The 18,715-nt window shown below is 47.5% G+C and overlaps 1 protein-coding gene across 1 annotated transcript in view; it reads left to right on the forward strand.

Moving 5' to 3' along the window:
- The window catches only part of stk32a (serine/threonine kinase 32A), a 98,177-nt gene that overhangs the window by 14,011 nt on the left and 65,451 nt on the right, over window positions 1-18,715 (forward strand). The window contains exon 5 of the mRNA XM_041893616.2: window positions 8,156-8,329. Within this exon, the coding sequence (XP_041749550.1) occupies window positions 8,156-8,329 (174 nt within the window). The remainder of the gene's footprint in view (window positions 1-8,155; window positions 8,330-18,715) is intronic.

Here is an 18,715-nt window from a genome sequence, read left to right on the forward strand (position 1 = left end):
GCCTTCGTAGAGACATACAGGGCTTTTGTGGTTTTGTATGGCTCAGTTGGTAGAGAATGGCGCCTATAACACCAAGATTGTGGGTTCGATTACTGGGCCACCCATAAAATGTAAGCCTGCATGACTGTAAGTCACTTTGGATAAAATTGTCTGCTAAATGGCATATATTGTTATTATTATTAAGCTGGCTGGGCTGGGCGAACTCCTGAGCTGTTGCAGTCACAGAAACTGTCTGGAGCAGAGACACTGATGGAAGAGATGTTGTTATTGAAGGTGAATTTTCTTTCTCACTGCACTGCACATCCTGTGGCGAGCATCACAAGTCAGGAACTCCTTCATTGAATCCACAATGAAGATGAACAACGCGTTGAAGTGAATGAAGTGCGTGGCCAAGAATGCTCATTGGCATCAGTGAAGTAGTGAAGTGTCTTGCTTCTTATATTCAACATGCTTCTTTTTTTTTGTCGTCATAATGCATCAAACATGGTTCTCCACTCTTTGTCCTTTACTTAACCAGGAAGGTCACCTGCATAGAGTAAACAAGCCTATTATTAGTCTTACTGCCATACATTCCATGTTTCCCACTGGGCACAGGCCAAAGAGTTCAATCTTGGTTACATAAAACCAGATAATCTTGTTTCTCATGGTCTGAGAGTCTTTAGGTGCCTTTTGGCAAACTCCAAGCAGGCTGTCATGTGCCTTTTACTGAGGAGTGGCTTCCATCTGGCCACTCTACCATAAAGGCCTAATTGGTAGAGTGCTGCAGATATGGTTGTCCTTCTGGAAGTTTCTCCCATCTCCACAGAAGAACTCTAGAGCTCTGTCAGAGTGACCATTGGGTTCTTGGTCACCTCCCTGACTAAGGCCCTTCTTCCCCAATTGCTCAGTTTGGCTGGGCGGCCAGCTCTAGGAAGAGTTTTGGTGGTTCCAAACTTCTTCCATTTAAGAATGATGGAGGCCACTGTTTTATTGGGTGCCTTCAATGCTGCAGAAACGTTTTGGTGCCCTTCCCCCAGATCTGTACCTCGACACAGTCCTGTCTACGGACAATTCCTTTGACCTCGTGGCTTGGTTTTTGCTCTGTCACGCACTGTCAACTGTGGGACCTTATATAGACAGGTGTGTGCCTTTCCAAATGATGTCCAATCAATTGAATTTACCACAGGTGGACTCCAATCAAGTTGTAAAAACAGCTCAAGGAACATTTTTTATTTAATCAATTTTAGAATAAGGCTGTAACGTAACAAAATTTGGAAAAAGTCAAGGGGTCTGAATACTTTCTGCATGCACTGTAACAGCACTGTCCACACATTACCTTGTTTTATGTAAACACCACGTTATGTTACAGGACACTAGTCATACTTCTGGCAGGTTCTCACGTCAGTTAGTGGAAGGTTACAGTACTGGGATGTTTTGGCTGAGGGGGAGGCAGCTCAGTGATCTGCAGGTGAAGCGTGTTAAGGCAGAAGGCAGTGGCGTGACCATGATGCCTCACACCTTGTGCCTCCTAAAGGGCCAGGCTGGGGTGTAATTTCACCCCACGGGCTGACGGTCGACAGCAGCTGAGGGAGCATTAGCCTCTGGCTGATAGGAACTGTCAGTCATCTGTTCTGCAGAGCCAGGCTTTAGTCAGCTACTTCTGAGAAGGCTTTAGTTCTGGTTGTGTGTAAGTGGGTGTGGATGCGTTGTGCGTGTGCCTGTGACTTTGTAAGTGAATGATCGATTTTTGTACCTGAAGTTGTTCCGGTATTTCAATCAGCACGGTGGTATGTGTTGACTTTAAGTTGAGCAGAGCCATAAGCCATTAATTCCTGTTATTGATTCAAGGCATGTATTTTCTGTCAAAGTATATTTTCTGTCAAAGTATGTACACTACATTGTAAGCTAGAGTGTAATGGCCTTGGAACTTATTAATTGGATTTGGGGCAATTATAGATGCAACATGTTAATCAATTAAAGATAAATTATAAAACAATTCCTGTAACAGAATAGAAATCATGTTGTGCATTATGGGCTACCTTTTCAATAAAGAAACCAATATCTGCACCTACTGTATATGCGTTATCAAATTAATTAGAGCCCTCTGGTCCAAAGTCCATTACATTTCTCTGTAGGTGATTCCACTTCTCAAATAGCTTACTGTGAGATGTTCTGGTCCTAAATTGGCATGAAGGGCATTTTCTGGTCACGTCGAACTGCATGTGAGGCAGAATAAACTGACCTGGGAAGGGAGCATCCATGCCAAGAAAACTCATCAGAATCCCAGGCTGGTTGAAGATAATAACCAGGTGGCAGTGAGTGCCTGATGGGGATGCTAAATGACTCCAAAAATGCATTCTCATGTTTTTCCCCCTTTTCAAGACATTCCTGCCAAATAACAAAATGGTTGCCTCATGTACTGGAATTCTAATGGAAACATTTCAATGTTTCAATGTAATTTACTAATTGGCTGCCCAAGCTCGCTCTCTCTCTCTCTCTCTCTCTCTCTCTCTCTCTCTCTCTCTCTCTCTCTCTCTCTCTCTCTCTCTCTCTCTCACTCTCTCTCTCGTTCTGTACGTAATTCTTTTCCCATGTCTAATGGCCACTTATTTACTGCCATCCAGGTCTGGGCGAGTCCTTGCCGAAACGTAATCACATCAAATATCACTGTCAGAAATATTGAATCCTAAACCGCTTACAAGAGAAAATTGGCTTTCAGGATATTTGTATTCTGGCTGTAATTGTATAAACCCCTACAAAATGTCCATTATTATCATCCACATAATAATTCACAATTCCTGTTGCTGCAGGATTATTTTCCTGCTGTAGCAAACTATCTCAAATTAAGGTCCTACATCTGTATGCATCAATATCGATATATTTGTATCTATACATCATACTATGCTGCAGACACAGTTACTTGTCACTCATGTAAACTTACGTTTGCACTGCCACTTGTATGGCTCATTAAGACGCTATAGTCTTATTTCTACAGTAGGCTATGTGGTGATTGCTTATTGTAATTTATTGAGGCCAAGATGGCAGATGGCCATTGCAGAAACGTACTCATACATATTCAAAAACACTTGAGTTCTGTGGCATGCATGGTGTGAGAGTCGGGGGCAGAATTTGTTTTTCTCCAACTAGTTGATCGTTAGTGAATGACCCTGAAGCGAAATGCCATTACCAGATCTCAGATGAGCCCAGACTATTTTAGTCTAATTGGGATGGAGATGTGTTTTACTGAGTAAACAGGTTCAGAGTATAACCCCGACACTGTTCAGTAACCACAGACAGCTAGGGCTTGAGATAGTGATTGTTATTTGGTATTGGAGAGGGTGTGTGTGTGTGTGGGTGTGAGTGTGTGTGTGCATGTGTGTTCAAGAGTGAAAGGTGGTTATCGTGAACTTACAGCATGTGTTTGCTTAGAGGACAGAATACCCCCGCCCCCCCCATCAGATCCTATACTGCTTAGGTTTCATGAGCTTCCCACTTTGATGTAGTGTGCTGTGGGAGCAAGAACAACAAACCATCACTGAAGCAGAAGAAGCAGAATATCTACTAGATTAAGCTTTCTCCAGTAAGGACTCTGTGTGCACTATCAATTCCCTGTAGCCCTCCCTCCTACTACAGGCTGCTATTGCTAAACCAACCCGTTCCTTCATGAATATTCTGATTGGCTCTAGGTGGGGAGGCTGGCTGGGTCACGTCACTACGAAAGAAAAACCATTACTTTTCTCCCCCATACGTTCCCACAATATAAAGGAAAATAACCAGCTATTTGTCCTGCAGAAAAAAACAGGGCAATTAATGTCCCTCTCCTTGGGTAAGTTATTGTGACAACTACCAGACGCTCTCACTTTAGGATACTACACTGAGACCGGAGGTATCTACTCAGCATCAGAAAGAGCTCCACTCAGCTCACAGAGAGAGAGAGAGAAAGCACTGCACTACAGAGAGGGGCTACATTTACGCTCTTATCCAGAGCGACTTACAGTTAGTGAGTGCATACATTCTTTTTTATTTTTCATACTGGCCCTCTGTGGGAATCGAACCCACAACCCTGGCGTTGCAAACACCATACTCTACCAACCTGGACCAATTGTGCTCCGCCCCATGGGTCTCCCGGTCGCAACAGAGACTGGATTCGAACCAGGATCTCTAGTGGCACAGCTCGCACTGCGATGCAGTGCCTTAGACCACTGCGCCACTCGGGAGTATAGATCTTTAGATCTGACTGGCAGCACCTTATAAACACATCTTACTCACTCCAAAGAGAAGTCCTCAGAATGTGTGGCAATCACTTCTCTGGTTCCATCATAGTCAGCTTCTCTGCAGGTAATTTGAAATATCCATGTGATTATTGGCTTTGATTCTTTAGCAGGACAGGGGCATTCTCAGACCTTTGTCCAACATGTTGAACTAGTCCACTCTTGCCTACAGTCACCCATGGGAAGACCTGTGGAGTCGTATGAGAAGCTGTCAGTTAGAGAGAGTATATGTGATGTTAATGTGATGATCTCATCTCAGGTGCTTCGGCTTCCCTCGGTGGCTCAGTGAAACTATCCCCTAGCTCCCTAACATGCCAGACTGTCTCTTCAGAAGTACTTTAACATCTCACAATGGATCTCTTTAAGTTTTAAAGGCTGCAGATTTGCAGAGGCCCCACCCCAGCTGGGAGACTTTGGCGTCACCGTGACACCGTTGTCTTTGGGCCTAAGTTATTCTCCTCTGTCTGTCTGTGTGATATATGGGGCACAGGACTCTCCAAGCCATTCAGACACATCATACACTGGTTAGTGGACGGCACCTTCTTTCCTCCTCTCATTTCTAAAAATATGTTTGTCAGGAGAGGCGGCCATTAATCTGCTCTGTTGTGCAGATTTCCCCCGATGCTCTCTGCTGAATTTACAACCCTTCCTTACCCACAAGGCACTGAGGCTTTGCTGGCTGATCGCAGAGCCTTTCTTTTAAAAATCTATGCATCTTAGAGGAGAAATACACTATAGCGGTGCCCCCTGTGGGAATGATGTTAGACAGCCACTCTGCAGCTCTGTAATGTCTATACAAAACTATGACAGACCAGACACCGTCAATGTCATTCTACCTGAGCCTCTGAGGAGAGGACAGGGACGTGACTTTTCTCGGAAGGAAGCAAGCCCCCCTCCGTGCTGCACATAAATCAAATCAAATCAATTAGGGTGGGAAGTTTTGTTATTTACAGATACCCTCTCTGGCTCTGAAGTCATTGACATGGCGTTCTTCTGACGGAAGCAAGGCCCCCCTCCATCCTGCACTAAGGGTTGGCTAGGTGCTTCACAGATACCCTCTCTGGTCCTGAAGTCATTGACATGTTGTCCTCCAACTGCAGCAAACCCCCTTCCATCCTGCACTAACAGTGGGCTGGGGGGTGTTCACAGATACCCTCTACGGCCCTAAAGTCAATTATGCTTCAAGTGGTGTCAGCGTCAACTGAGCCGTATGTAGACACACTGGAGTCTGTTCAATCAATCCCCATTCACAGGATAAAGCACCGCCTCCCATTAATTGAAGTGTGGCCTTGGGGGAGGAAGGTCGTCCGCAGACAACCTTACCACTGTTTAGTTGAATGCCAGCCCATGATTGGTCTTATTCATGGAGAAATCAAAGGCATAGAAGCACTAATACACCTTTAGTTTCAAGTGACAGGTAACAGGTAGAATGTATGGATTGCTGACGTAAATGAATGCACTGAACTCAGAGCCTTTTGGTAGTGAGGGTAGGCAACAACACACCCGCCACGCAGGGGCCTCTCAAGGGTGAGTGCTTAGTCACCTCCTGTACTCCTTGTTCACCCACGACTGCATGGCCGCACACAACTCCGACACCATCATTAAGTTTGCCGATGACACGACGGTGGTAGACCTGATCACCGATGACGATGAGTTTCAAGTTTCGAGTTTTAATGTCACGCCCACAAGTACAGTGAAATGCCTTTCTGGCAAGCTCTAAAACCAACAATGCAGTAATCAATAACAATGTAATACTAAAAATAACATAAGGTAGAATAAAAACACACAAAATATAAAAATATGAAATAAGAAGAACATGAAAAATAAGTAGTCATATATATACAGGGTCAGTCAGTTCCAGTACCATATTTACACAATGTGCAGGGATATTGGAGCGATAGAAGTAGATATGTGTAGAGTAAGGTGACTAGACATCAGGATATATGATAAACAGCCTATAAGGAGGAGGTCAGAGACCTGGCATTGTGGTACCAGGACAACAACCCCTCCCTCAACGTCAGCAAGACAAAGGAGTTGATCATGGACTACAGGAAACGGAGGGCTAAGCACGGCCCCATTCACATCGACCGGGCTGAAGTGGAGTGGGTCGAGAGCTTCAAGGGCCGAGCTCCCTGCCATCCAGGACCTCTATACCAGGCGGTGTCAGAGTAAGGCCCGAAAAATTGTCAAAACCTCCAGCCACCCAAGTCATAGACTGTTCTCTCTGCTACCGCATGGCAAGTGGTACCGATACACCAAGTCTGGAACAAACAGGACCCTGAACAGCTTCTACCCCCAAGCCATGAGACTGTTAAATAGTTTGCTAAATAGTTAACAATAATAGCTACCCGGACTATCTGCATTGACCCTTTGTGCACAAACCTTTTTGACTCCTCACATACGCTGCTACTACTGTTTACTGTCTGTCACTTTATTCCTAGTTATATGTATATATCTACCTCAATTACCTCATACCCCTGCACATCGACTCGGTACTGGTACCTCTTGTATGTAGCCAAGTTATCATTACTCATTGTGTATTTATTATTACTTTTATTATTACGTGTTTTGCTTTTCTATTATTTCTCTATTTTCTTTCTCTCTGCATTGTTGGGATGTAAGTAAGCATTTCAATGTTAGTCCACACCTGATGTTTACGAAGCATGTGACGAATAAAATATCGTAAAGTTCCGTCTGGTCTGTTTAGATTTTCTTGGAGGAATGCTCAAGGCTAGGCAATCAACGGAAGGCTTGAGTTAAATAGTTTTCGCACCAATTATTTTACAATGCCATAGACTCATTAGAAAGTACAGATCCCAGTGGTTCTCCTGTCATGTAACATCAATGGAGAATAGTGGAATGGCTTCTCAAATGGGAGTGGAATGGGCTAGGTGCTGATGTGGCAGGCCTGCTGTAGCACTCCGCTGCTTGATTGCGAGATGGATGGAGCTCTTGATTGATTGATGAGTGGGTGGATGGGTGAGTGGGTGGGTGAGTGGAAGGATGAATAGATGGGTGGATGGGTAGATGGATGGATGGATGGATGGATGGATGGATGGGTGGGTGGGTGGGTGGGTGGGTGGATGGATGGATGGATGGATGGGTGGGTGGGTGGGTGGGTGGGTGGGTGGGTGGATGGATGGATGGATGGATGGATGGATGGATGGATGGATGGATGGATGGATGGATGGATGGCTGGATGGATGGATGGATGGATGGATGGATGGATGGATGGATGGATGGATGGATGGATGGATGGATGGATGGATGGATGGATGGATGGATGGATGGGTGGATGGATGGATGGATGTGCTCAGACTGCACACACCTGACAGGCCTTTTACTTTCGATGGAATGGTCCAACCAGAGTGTGTTGAAGTGGTGTTTCCATCACTAGCCACTAATGAAATGCCTTTTCTGGGAATTAATTTGGGCCTAGAATAATGAGTCTTGTGAGCTCGCCGGCACCGTTGGTTTCATAAGGGGCTATTATTTTGCTGGCCTTTGCACCAAACAATCGTAAATATTGTAACTCTGCCTGTGAAGGCCTTTGGGATGGTTGACTGAGATAATTTCACTCTCCGCTTTCATTACAAGTCTTACACTGAATGCGAATAGAGCTCGTTCACCTCTTGTATATTGGCAACCAAGGTAATTGTGTTGAATAGATATAATGGTATGTCATAGGCTGACATTTTTCTTATTCTTTCCTCTTTCACCTCCTCCTCCTCCTCCTCCTCCCCCTCCTCCTCCTCTTCCTCTTCCTCCTCCTCTTACTTCTCCACCATCTCCTCCTCCACAACCTCCTCCTCCACCTCCTCCTCCACCTCTTCTTTTATCCATGCCCTCCACCACCTCCCGCCCCTCCCCCCTCCTCCTACCCCCCTCCCCCTCCTCTCCTGTAGGTACTCATTCCAAGATGAGGAGGACATGTTCATGGTAGTGGACCTGTTGCTGGGAGGAGACCTGCGCTATCACCTCCAGCAGAACGTTCACTTCTCAGAGAACACCGTCAAGCTGTACATCTGTGAGATCGCCCTGGCGCTGGGTTATCTCCGCAGCAAACGCATCATCCACAGGTGAGTGTGAGAGAAACCTCCCTCATCTTCATCATCACTGTTATTGTCATCCACAGCTAAGAGATACAGAGCAGAGCTGTCCGGTACTCACAGTTACCACAGCCCTTAGAGGACATACTCTCCTCCAATGTCCTTTCAATGTTCAAGCTACTATCTATAGGCCCAGAAACATAGATGCCTTATTCAATGTTGGAATGAACATAAGTATGTGCTGCCATGCCAAAGCCTCAGACATCCACTGCCAAACGCCGGAATACAGAGATGGCTACCACCCAAAAGCATCACTCAAATTCCTTTACGTAACTGTCAAAGAATTTGACTCTCCTGTCATACATTGTGACAAATTGGGCTGACCTGAAAGACCTTCAATTGTACTTTGGTGTGAGCCACCACACACAGATCAAATCAGCCTGGAGAGAGAGAGAGGGGTTGACTTGATGATAAGTCAAGACACACGCAACACACCACACACATGCCAGGCAGAGACCTTCCTCGGGTTGGATGATAGCCCTCCACCTCTGTGCAGAGGAACAGCATGATAATCATGGAGAAAGTCATTTTCAAAACTGGACAAATGGGATGCTTCAGGGTTCCAGAGTGCTAATTAATTACATGCAGGATAACAAATGACATCATTTAGTAGGAGGACATAAAGCAGATTACTGCTTTTCTATCTATCTGGGTTGAAACCGCTGTGGGGAAACACAGGTAACTGCCAAAATAAAGGAAACACCAACATAGTGTCTTAATAGGGGGTTGGGCCACCACGAGCCGCCAAAACAGCTTCAATGAGCCTTGGCATAGATTCAACAAGTGTCTTGAACTCTATTGGAGGGATGCGATACCATTCTTCCATAAGAAATTCCATAAGTTGGTGTTTTGTTGATGGTGGGAGAAAACCGCTCCAGAGTCTCCCTTAAGTGTTCAGTTGGGTTGAGATCTGGTGACTGAGACACACACACACACACACACACACACACAGACAGACAGACAGACAGACAGACAGACAGACAGACAGACAGACAGACAGACAGACAGACAGACAGACAGACAGACAAACACACACACACACACACACACACACACACACACACACACACACACACACCAGTGGAGGCTACTGAGGGGAGGACGGCTCATATTAATGGCTGGAACGGAGCGAATGGAATGGCATCAAACAAATGGAAACCATGGAAACCATGTGTTTGATGTTGTTGATACCTTTCCACTTATTAATCTCCAGCCATTACCACGTGCCAGTCCTCCCCAATTAAGATGCCACCAACCTCCTGTGACACACACACACCCACACACACACACCCACACACACTTTAAACCAACTATGCGCATTTGAGACCCCTCTTTCAAAGTCACTGAGATGTCTTCTTCTGTCACGCCCTGACTCAGGGGACTCTTATAGGTTGAGTCAGGGTGTGTATATTCTTTGTTATATATATTCTATGTTGTAGTTCTATTATGTGTAGATCTATGTTGGGCGGTGTGGTTCCCAATCAGAGGCAGCTGTCGCTCGTTGTCTCTGATTGGGGATCATACTTAGGCAGCCTATTAGCACTAGTGGGTTGTGGGATCTTGTTCCGTGTAAGGTATGTTGTGTGTGCTACCTTGGACTTCACGTTTCGTTTATTGTTTTGTTGAGTGTTTATTAAGTTAAAATAAACATGTATGCATATCACGCTGCGCCTTGGTCCGTCCCGTCCTTCAACGAACGTGACAGAAGATCCCACCAGACCTGGACCAAGCAGTGTGCCGAGGAGGAGCAGAGAGGATGGACTTGGCAGGAGATAAGAGAGGATCTGGCAAGAAAGATGGAGGCCCTGAAAGGGATCAGGGTGGAGAGGCAACCCCAAGAACATTTTTGGGGGGGGCACACAGTGTGGACGACGAGGCAGCAGGAGGCCGCGATAGGGCGGATCTGCTGGTTAGGAGAGGAGGCCACCAGATTACGGGGGCTATTGGTACAGAGGGAGCAGGAGGTATTCGGTCAGAGGGAGGCGCTACAGGAGGCTAGAAGGGAGAAGGAAGGTGTAGAGGCACGGCGAGAGGAGCTGGTTAGGCAGCAGAAGGAGCGGGGGTTAATAAAGGAACCCAGTCCTGCTCCTCGCACCAAGCAAGTGGTGCGTGTCGCCAGTCCGGTCCGGCCCGTTCCTGCTCCCCGCACCAAGCCAGTGGTGCGGCGTCGCCAGCCCGGCCCGGCCTGTTCCTGCTCTCCGCACCGAGCCAGTGGTGCGCGGTCGCCGCCCGGCCTGCTCCTGCTCCTCGCACCAAGCCAGTGGTGCGCGTCGCCAGCCCGGCCCGGCCTGTTCCTGCTCCTCGCACCAGCCAGTGGTGCGCGCCGCCAGTCCGGCCCGTTCTGCCCCTCGCACCAAGCCTGTGGTGCGTTGTCCAGTCCGCACGGCCCGTGCCCGTTCCACCGGTGCCTGGTCCGGCACCGGTCAGCTGCTCCACTCCGGAGACAGAGCAGTCCGCCCCACCGGTGCCTGATCTAGTTCCGGTCAGCTGTTCCACTCCAGAGCCAGAGAAGTCTGCTCCACCGGTGCCTGATCCAGCTCCGGTCAGCTGCTCCACTCCGGAGCCAGAGCAGTCCGCTCCACCGGTGCCTGATCCAGCTCCGGTCAGCTGCGCCACTCCGGAGCCAGAGCAGTCCGCTCCACCGGGGTCCAGTCCTGCTCTGGTCAGCGGCTCCACTCCGGAGCCAGAGCAGTCAGCTCCACCGGAGCCCAGTCCAGCTCCGGTCAGCGGCTCCAGTCCAGACCATGACGTCAGCCCCTCTCCAGGTTCGGGGTCTCCCACACCAGGGTCCAGACAGGGCCTGGCGTATCGTGGGAGGGAGGAAGGAGAGGGGAAGTAGCGTGCCGAGGTCCAGACCAGACCAGGGGCGCAACAGGGAGGCGGAGAGTGAGAGGTCGTCACTCCCCGAGCCGGATCCGCCTCCGAGGCGGAATGCCCACCCGGCCCCTACCCTGTTATGTTTATGTTGTGCGGTCGGAGTCCGCACCTTTGGGGGGGTACTGTCACGCCCTGACTCAGGGGACTCTTATAGGTTGAGTCAGGGTGTGTATATTCTTTGTTATATACACTGCTCAAAAAAATTAAGGAACACTAAAACAACACATCCTAGATCTGAATGAATGAAATAATCTTATTAAATACTTTTTTCTTTACATAGTTGAATGTGCTGACAACAAAATCACACAAAAATTATCAATGGAAATCAAATGTATCAACCCATGGAGGTCTGGATTTGGAGTCACCCTCAAAGTTAAAGTGGAAAACCACACTACAGGCTGATCCAACTTTGATGTAATGTCCTTAAAACAAGTCAAAATTAGGCTCAGTAGTGTGTGTGGCCTCCACGTGCCTGTATGACCTCCCTACAACGCCTGGGCATGCTCCTGATGAGGTGGCGGATGGTCTCCTGAGGGACCTCCTCCCAGACCTGGACTAAAGCATTCGCCAACTCCTGGACAGTGTGGTGCAACTTGGCGTTGTTGGATGGAGCGAGACATGAGGCAGGCATGAGACATGAGGCAGGCAATACGCTTGACCTCATCTTTACTAGATGCTGCTCTTCTACTAATCTCACTGCAACTCCCCTCCATGTCTCTGACCACTACTTTGTTTCCTTTTCTCTCTCGCTCTCCTCCCACACTACTCACTCTGCCCCCTACACAGATGGTAATGCGCCGCCGCAACCTTCGCTCTCTCTCTCCCACTACTCTCTCCTCTTCCATCCTATCATCTCTTCCCTCTGCTCAATCCTTCTCCCTCCAATCTCCTGATTCTGCCTCCTCAACCCTCCTCTCCTCCCTTTCTGCATCCTTTGACTCTCTGTGTCCCCTATCCTCCCGGCCGGCTCGGTCCTCCCCTCCAGCTCCGTGGGCTTGATGACTCATTGCGAGCTCACAGAACAGAGCTCCGGGCAGCGGAGCGGAAATGGAAGAAAACTAAACTCCCTGCCGACCTGGCATCTTTTCACTCCCCTCCTCTCTACATTTTCTTCATCTGTTTATGCTGCTAAGGCCACTTTCTACCACTCTAAATTCCAAGCATCTGCCTCTAACCCTAGGAAGCTCTTTGCCACATTTTCCTCCCTACTGAATCCCCCCTCCTCTCTCTCTGTGGATGACTTCGTCAACCACTTTGAAAAGAAGGTTGACGACATTCGATCCTCGTTTGTTAAGTCTAATGACACTGCTGGTCCTACTCACACTGCCCTACCCTATGCTTTGACTTCTTTCTCCTCTCTCTCCAGATAAAATCCTGCGACTTGTGACTGCAGGCCGCCCAACAACCTGCCCGCTGACCCCATCCCCTCCTCTCTTCTCCAGACCATCTCCGGTGACCTTCTCCCCTACCTCACCTCGCTGATCAACTCATCCTTGACCGCTGGCCATGTCCCTTCCGTCTTCAAGAGAGCGAGAGTTGCTCCCCTTCTCAAAAAACAAACACTCGATCCCACTGATGTCAACAACTACAGACCAGTATCCCTTCTTTTCTTTTCTTTCCAAAACTATTGAGCGTGCCGTCTTTAGCCAACTCTCTTGCTATCTCTCTCAGAATTACCTTCTTGATCCAAACCAGTCAGGTTTCAGGACTGGTCATTCAACTGAGACTGCTCTTCTCTGTGTCACGGAGGCTCTCCGCACTGCTAAAGCTAACTCTCTCTCCTCTGCTCTTGTCCTTCTAGACCTGTCTGCTGCCTTTGATACTGTGAACCATCAGATCCTCCTCTCCACCCTCTCCGAGCTGGGCATCTCCGGCGCGGCTCACTCCTGGATTGCGTCCCTACCTGACCGGTCGCTCCTACCAAGTGGCGTGGCGAGAAGCTGTCTCCGCACCACGTGCTCTCACCACTGGTGTCCCCCAGGGCTCAGTTCTAGGCCCTCTCCTTTTCTCCCTATACACCAAGTCACTTGGCTCTGTCATATCCTCACATGGCCTCTCCTATCATTGCTACGCTGACGATACACAACTAATCGTCTCCTTTCCCCCTTCTGATAACCAGGTGGCGAATCGCATCTCTGCATGTCTGGCAGACATATCAGTATGGATGACGGATCACCACCTCAAGCTGAACCCTGGCAAGACGGAGCTGCTCTTCCTCCCGGGGAGAAGGACTGCCCGTTCCATGATCTCGCCATCACGGTTGACAACTCCGCTGTGTCCTCCTCCCAGAGTGCGAAGAGCCTAGGCGTGACCCTGGACAACACCCTGTCGTTCTCCGCCAACATCAAGGCGGTGACCCGCTCCTGCAGGTTCATGCTCTACAACATTCGGAGAGTACGACCCTGCCTTACACAGGAAGCGGCACAGGTCCTAATCCAGGCACTTGTCATCTCCCGTCTGGACTACTGCAACTCGCTGTTGGCTGGCCTCCCCTGCCTGTGCCATTAAACCCCTACAACTCATCCAGAATGCCGTGAGCCCGTCTGGTGTTCAACCTTCCCAAGTTCTCTCACGTCACCCCCTCCCTCCGCACACTCCACTGGCTTCCAGTTGAAGCTCGCATCCGCTTACAAGACCATGGTGCTTGCCTATGGAGCAGTGAGGGGAACGGCACCTCTGTACCTTCGGGGCTCTAATCAGTCCCTACACCCAAACGAGGGCATTGCGTTCATCCACCTCTGGCCTGCTGGCTCCCCTTCCTCTGTGGAAGCATAGTTCCCGCTCAGCCCAGTCAAAACTGTTCGCTTCTCTGGCACCCCAATGGGCGGGCCAGTCCATAGCATCAATGCCTTCCTCTTGCAGGAACTGCTGACACACTCCAGCCACATAAGGTGTAGGATTGTCTTGCATTAGGAGGAACCCAGGGCCAACCGCACCAGCATATGGTCTCACAAGGGGTCTGAGGATCTCATCTCGGTACCTAATGGCAGTCAGGCTACCTCTGGCGAGCACATGGAGGGCTGTGCGGCCCCCCAAAGAAATGCCACCCCACACCATGACTGACCCACCACCAAACCGGTCATGCTGGAGGATGTTGCAGGCAGCAGAACGTTCTCCACGGCGTCTCCAGACTCTGTCACGTCTGTCACATGTGCTCAGTGTGAACCTGCTTTCATCTGTGAAGAGCACAGGGCGCCAGTGGCGAATTTGCCAATCTTGGTGTTCTCTGGCAAATGCCAAACGTCCCTGCACGGTGTTGGGCTGTAAGCACAACCCCCACCTGTGGACGTCGGGCCCTCATACCACCCTCATGGAGTCTGTTTCTGTCCGTTTGAGCAGACACATGCACATTTGTGGCCTGCTGGAGGTCATTTTGCAGGGCTCTGACAGTGCTCCTCCTGCTCCTCCTTGCCTAAAGGCGGAGGTAGCGGTCCTGCTGCTGGGTTGTTGCCCTCCTACGGCCTCCTCCACGTCTCCTGATGTACTGGCCTGTGTCCTGGTAGCGCCTCCATGCTCTGGACACTACGCTGACAGACACAGCAAACCTTCTTGCCACAGCTCGCATTGATGTGCCATCCTGGATGAGCTGCACTACCTGAGCCACTTGTGTGGGTTGTAGACTCATGCTACCACTAGAGTGAAAGCACCGCCAGCATTCAAAAGTGACCAAAACATCAGCCAGGAAGCATAGGAACTGAGAAGTGGTCTGTGGTCACCACCTGCAGAACCACTTCTTTATTGGGGGTGTCTTGCTAATTGCCTATAATTTCCACCTGTTGTCTATTCCATTTGCACAACAGCATGTGACATTTATTGTCCATCAGTGTTGCTCCCTAAGTGGACAGTTTGATTTCACAGAAGTGTGATTGACTTGGAGTTACATTGTGTTGTTTAAGTGTTCCCTTTATTTTTTTGAGCAGTGTATATTCTATGTTGTAGTTCTATTATGTGTAGATCTATGTTGGCCGGTGTGGTTCCCAATCAGAGGCAGCTGTCGCTCGTTGTCTCTGATTGGGGATCATACTTAGGCAGCCTATTGGCACTAGTGGGTTGTGGGATCTTGTTCCGTGTAAGATATGTTGTGTGTGCTACCTTGGACTTCACGTTTCGTTTATTGTTTTGTCGAGTGTTTATTAAGTTAAAATAAACATGTATGCATATCACGCTGCGCCTTGGTCCGTCCCGTCCTTCAATGAACGTGACATCTTCTACCCATGGTAGCCAAAATAATGAGCAACTGTGCATTTCTATGCATGACCCTAAGCATGATGGGATGTTAATTGCTTAATTAACTTAGGAACCACACTTGTGTGGAAGCACCTGCTTTCAATATACTTTGTATCCCTCATTTCTATTATTTTGGCAGTTACCTGTAAATCGGATTGTCATTTCTCAATACATTCCTCATTAATCGATTCAATGTGAATATTTTACATTTCTGTCATTCCATTCGGACCAAAAAAACATCCCCATAGATAAGCAGGTGTTTGGGAGATGTTTAGATTAAATCAACCGCTTTCAATCTGCATTTATTACGGAAAAAGGAAGTGGCCGGTACTGAAATGTTCATCTCATCTGTATGTAAATTGAATACATAATTTGATTGGGAGGCTGTGTGCTCCCTGTAGCACTCTGAGTGGGTGCACATATTCAGTGTGAGTGCATATGTGTAGTTGGGGTGTGTGTGTGTGTGTGTGTGTGTGTGTGTGTGTGTGTGTGTGTGTGTGTGTGTGTGTGTGTGTGCATGTGTCTGCTGGTGATACCCTGGCCTTGAGCAGAATTTCTATCCAGTATACAGAATCCTATGACTCATGACTGATGATTCATAATGACAATGTTGATGATGACATTGCAATCATACACTGGTACAGCCTGTCCTCAGAGCCAAACGAAACATATTTTGCGTATTTCTGAGCACCTTCAAGACAAATGACACCTACTAATGGTCTCGCCTTATTTAGACCAGGGATGGGCAACTGCGGCCCTCATGGGATCAATTTCCCAAAAAGGAACTCAGTCGGGGTCTCACTCTCAAATTACTGTTGTGAGTTAGAATGGTAGAATACACAAGGTGCAATTTCGAAATTTGGTTGTGCATCAGCAGTTTTTCTCTTATGTCAGTCACTGACAGTCACTCAATTAGCCCATGTCAGCTAAATTTGTTTAGATTGGTAAATTAGTCTAGCGGCCAGCAAAAGGAGTAGAATTGCATGAAATCTGTTATAAAATTGCAAACATTTTTCTCCACCCTATGGCACAATGTGCAGAATTACAGGAAATGACCTATTAAAACTGCACGTTTCTCTCCGTCCCATGGCAAAATGAGTAGAATTGCATGAAAGTTGTTATACAATTTGAAAATATTTTCTCTGCCCCATGGCAAAATGTTTAGAATTGCAGCAAACGTGCTTTAAAACTGCAGTATTTTCTCTACGCCCTATGACAAAATGTGTGGAATTTCTCCACTGTCAAGAATAGGACCGCGAGAATGTTTTGTTTGCAAGGTGGCCCCACCCCCTTCAAAGTTGCCCATCTCTGCTTTAAACAGAAACTGAAGTAGGGAGGTTGGTTGGGGAGGATGGATATGTGTAATACTGACCTTCTAGCAATATAAAAGTTGCGTGTTCGAGTCTGGTCGGTGACAACTGTAGCATTTCAGCTAACCCTTATTCTAAATTTAACCCGTTTCACTTAACACGCTACATAAATGATCCTAGGTTCCCTAACCGCCAATGTAAATTATTATTATTATTCCATTATTCTCCTTTGTTGTTACTGCGCAATAAGCAACCTGGTCGCAGAGAAAGACGTATAATACTATACATCCTCCAAGATAAGGTACATCATCCAATTCGTATGCTACTGTACGACCGAGTAAGATGCATGATACTGTATGTCCTATAATTCATATGATATTGTAGAATTGCTATTCCATTCATAATGTAACCTAACATAACGTTATATATCATACTAAATGGAGCGTCACATATTTACCTACAGAATAATATGAATTGCCCTGAGACCAGTTTTATCTTTTCACAATAGATACAGGGAGTACTGTGCCTCTATTACCATCAGGGTAACAAAGCACCAAGGCCTGTTTTGTCAGTACCTTCTCATGGGGTTTTCAATTATTAACACTAAGAAGCATCTCAATTAGTGGCATCTTCAGAGACGATCCTCTCCAAACAAGGCAAGTGGAAAAAGGGATCGGAGGTGTGAGGTGGAGAAGGAAGTGGTGGAGCTGTGGTGTTATTGACTCACTCCCCAGTTCCCACAGCAGCTTCGTTTAGATGGTTGGGAATCAGAAGGGAGACAAGCAAGTGGTGTTGAAAAGGGTGGACGTGGGGAGCAGTATACATGTGACTGATGCCGGGAGCAGTACCGCTAGACCACAGGCTAGGACCTGTAGGAAGGGAAGTGGTGGAGCTGTGGTGTTATTGACTTACTAACTTCTGTAGCTTCTGCACTTTGACCAACACTGATTGGTCAAAAGACCACTTAGTGGAAAAAATATCAGAATTGGGCTGCCTGTGTAAACGCAGCCTTTGTGACCAAATTGTTTTAACTTATCAATAGGATTTAATATTTCATACTGAAGTAACTTCCTGTTGGATTGTTAGGTAGTGGTCTACAGCACATGATGAAACCTCAGTCTCCCATAACTAACTATAGTGATGTAGAGTAGATGCTTGGTCTGTGTGTGTGTTTGCACAAAGATTACCGATGATGTCCTTAAGTGAGATAAGATAGCATTTGATAGATAGGATGATTATGGAATATGCACCCTGTTTTCCATTGCTTCAGACTAAGACAGTGGGTAGTCTTTTTATTTATTTTTACCGAACTCAGTAAATATATGGTTCTCAGAATGTGCTAGCTGGGAAATGATCTGTTTTGACATCAGAAATCATATTGCGTCTGGAATAAAGTTAGATTTTTTTTTAAATATTTTATTTTTTTACCCCTTTTTCTCCCCAATTTTCGTGATTACCAATTGGATGTTACAGTCTTGTCCCATCGCTGCAACTCCCGTACGGACCCGGGAGAGGCGAAGGTCGAGAGCCATGCGTCCCCCGAAACACGTCCCTGCCAAGCCTCACTGCTTCTTGACACACTGCTCGCTTAACCCGGGTTTGCTTGCTATGGAGGTTTTAAACTAAAAACAGAAGTGCCACAGAGACTGGAGCTGTCTACTGTTTTTATGTTCTCAGTTTGAGTTATTAGCCACAGTTATAAGGTGTTGCAGTGCTCCTCTCCATTCAACAGACTACAGCACAGTGAAAGGAGAGCATGGCTCTGAACAAGGCTGTGCTCTGAGCTCTGGGAGAGAGAGCCACCGCCTGCTTCACACAGAGGCAGAACAAGAGCTGTAGAGGTGCCCTTTGGCTCTCACACTGAAGCTACAGACACATCCAGGCTATGTTTAGAGGAAAGATACAGTCAGAGTGTCACACTCTGGCTCCAGGACTGTGTGTT

Source organism: Coregonus clupeaformis, chromosome 13 (genome assembly GCF_020615455.1).
Source record: "Coregonus clupeaformis isolate EN_2021a chromosome 13, ASM2061545v1, whole genome shotgun sequence".
Lineage (NCBI taxonomy): Eukaryota > Metazoa > Chordata > Actinopteri > Salmoniformes > Salmonidae > Coregonus > Coregonus clupeaformis.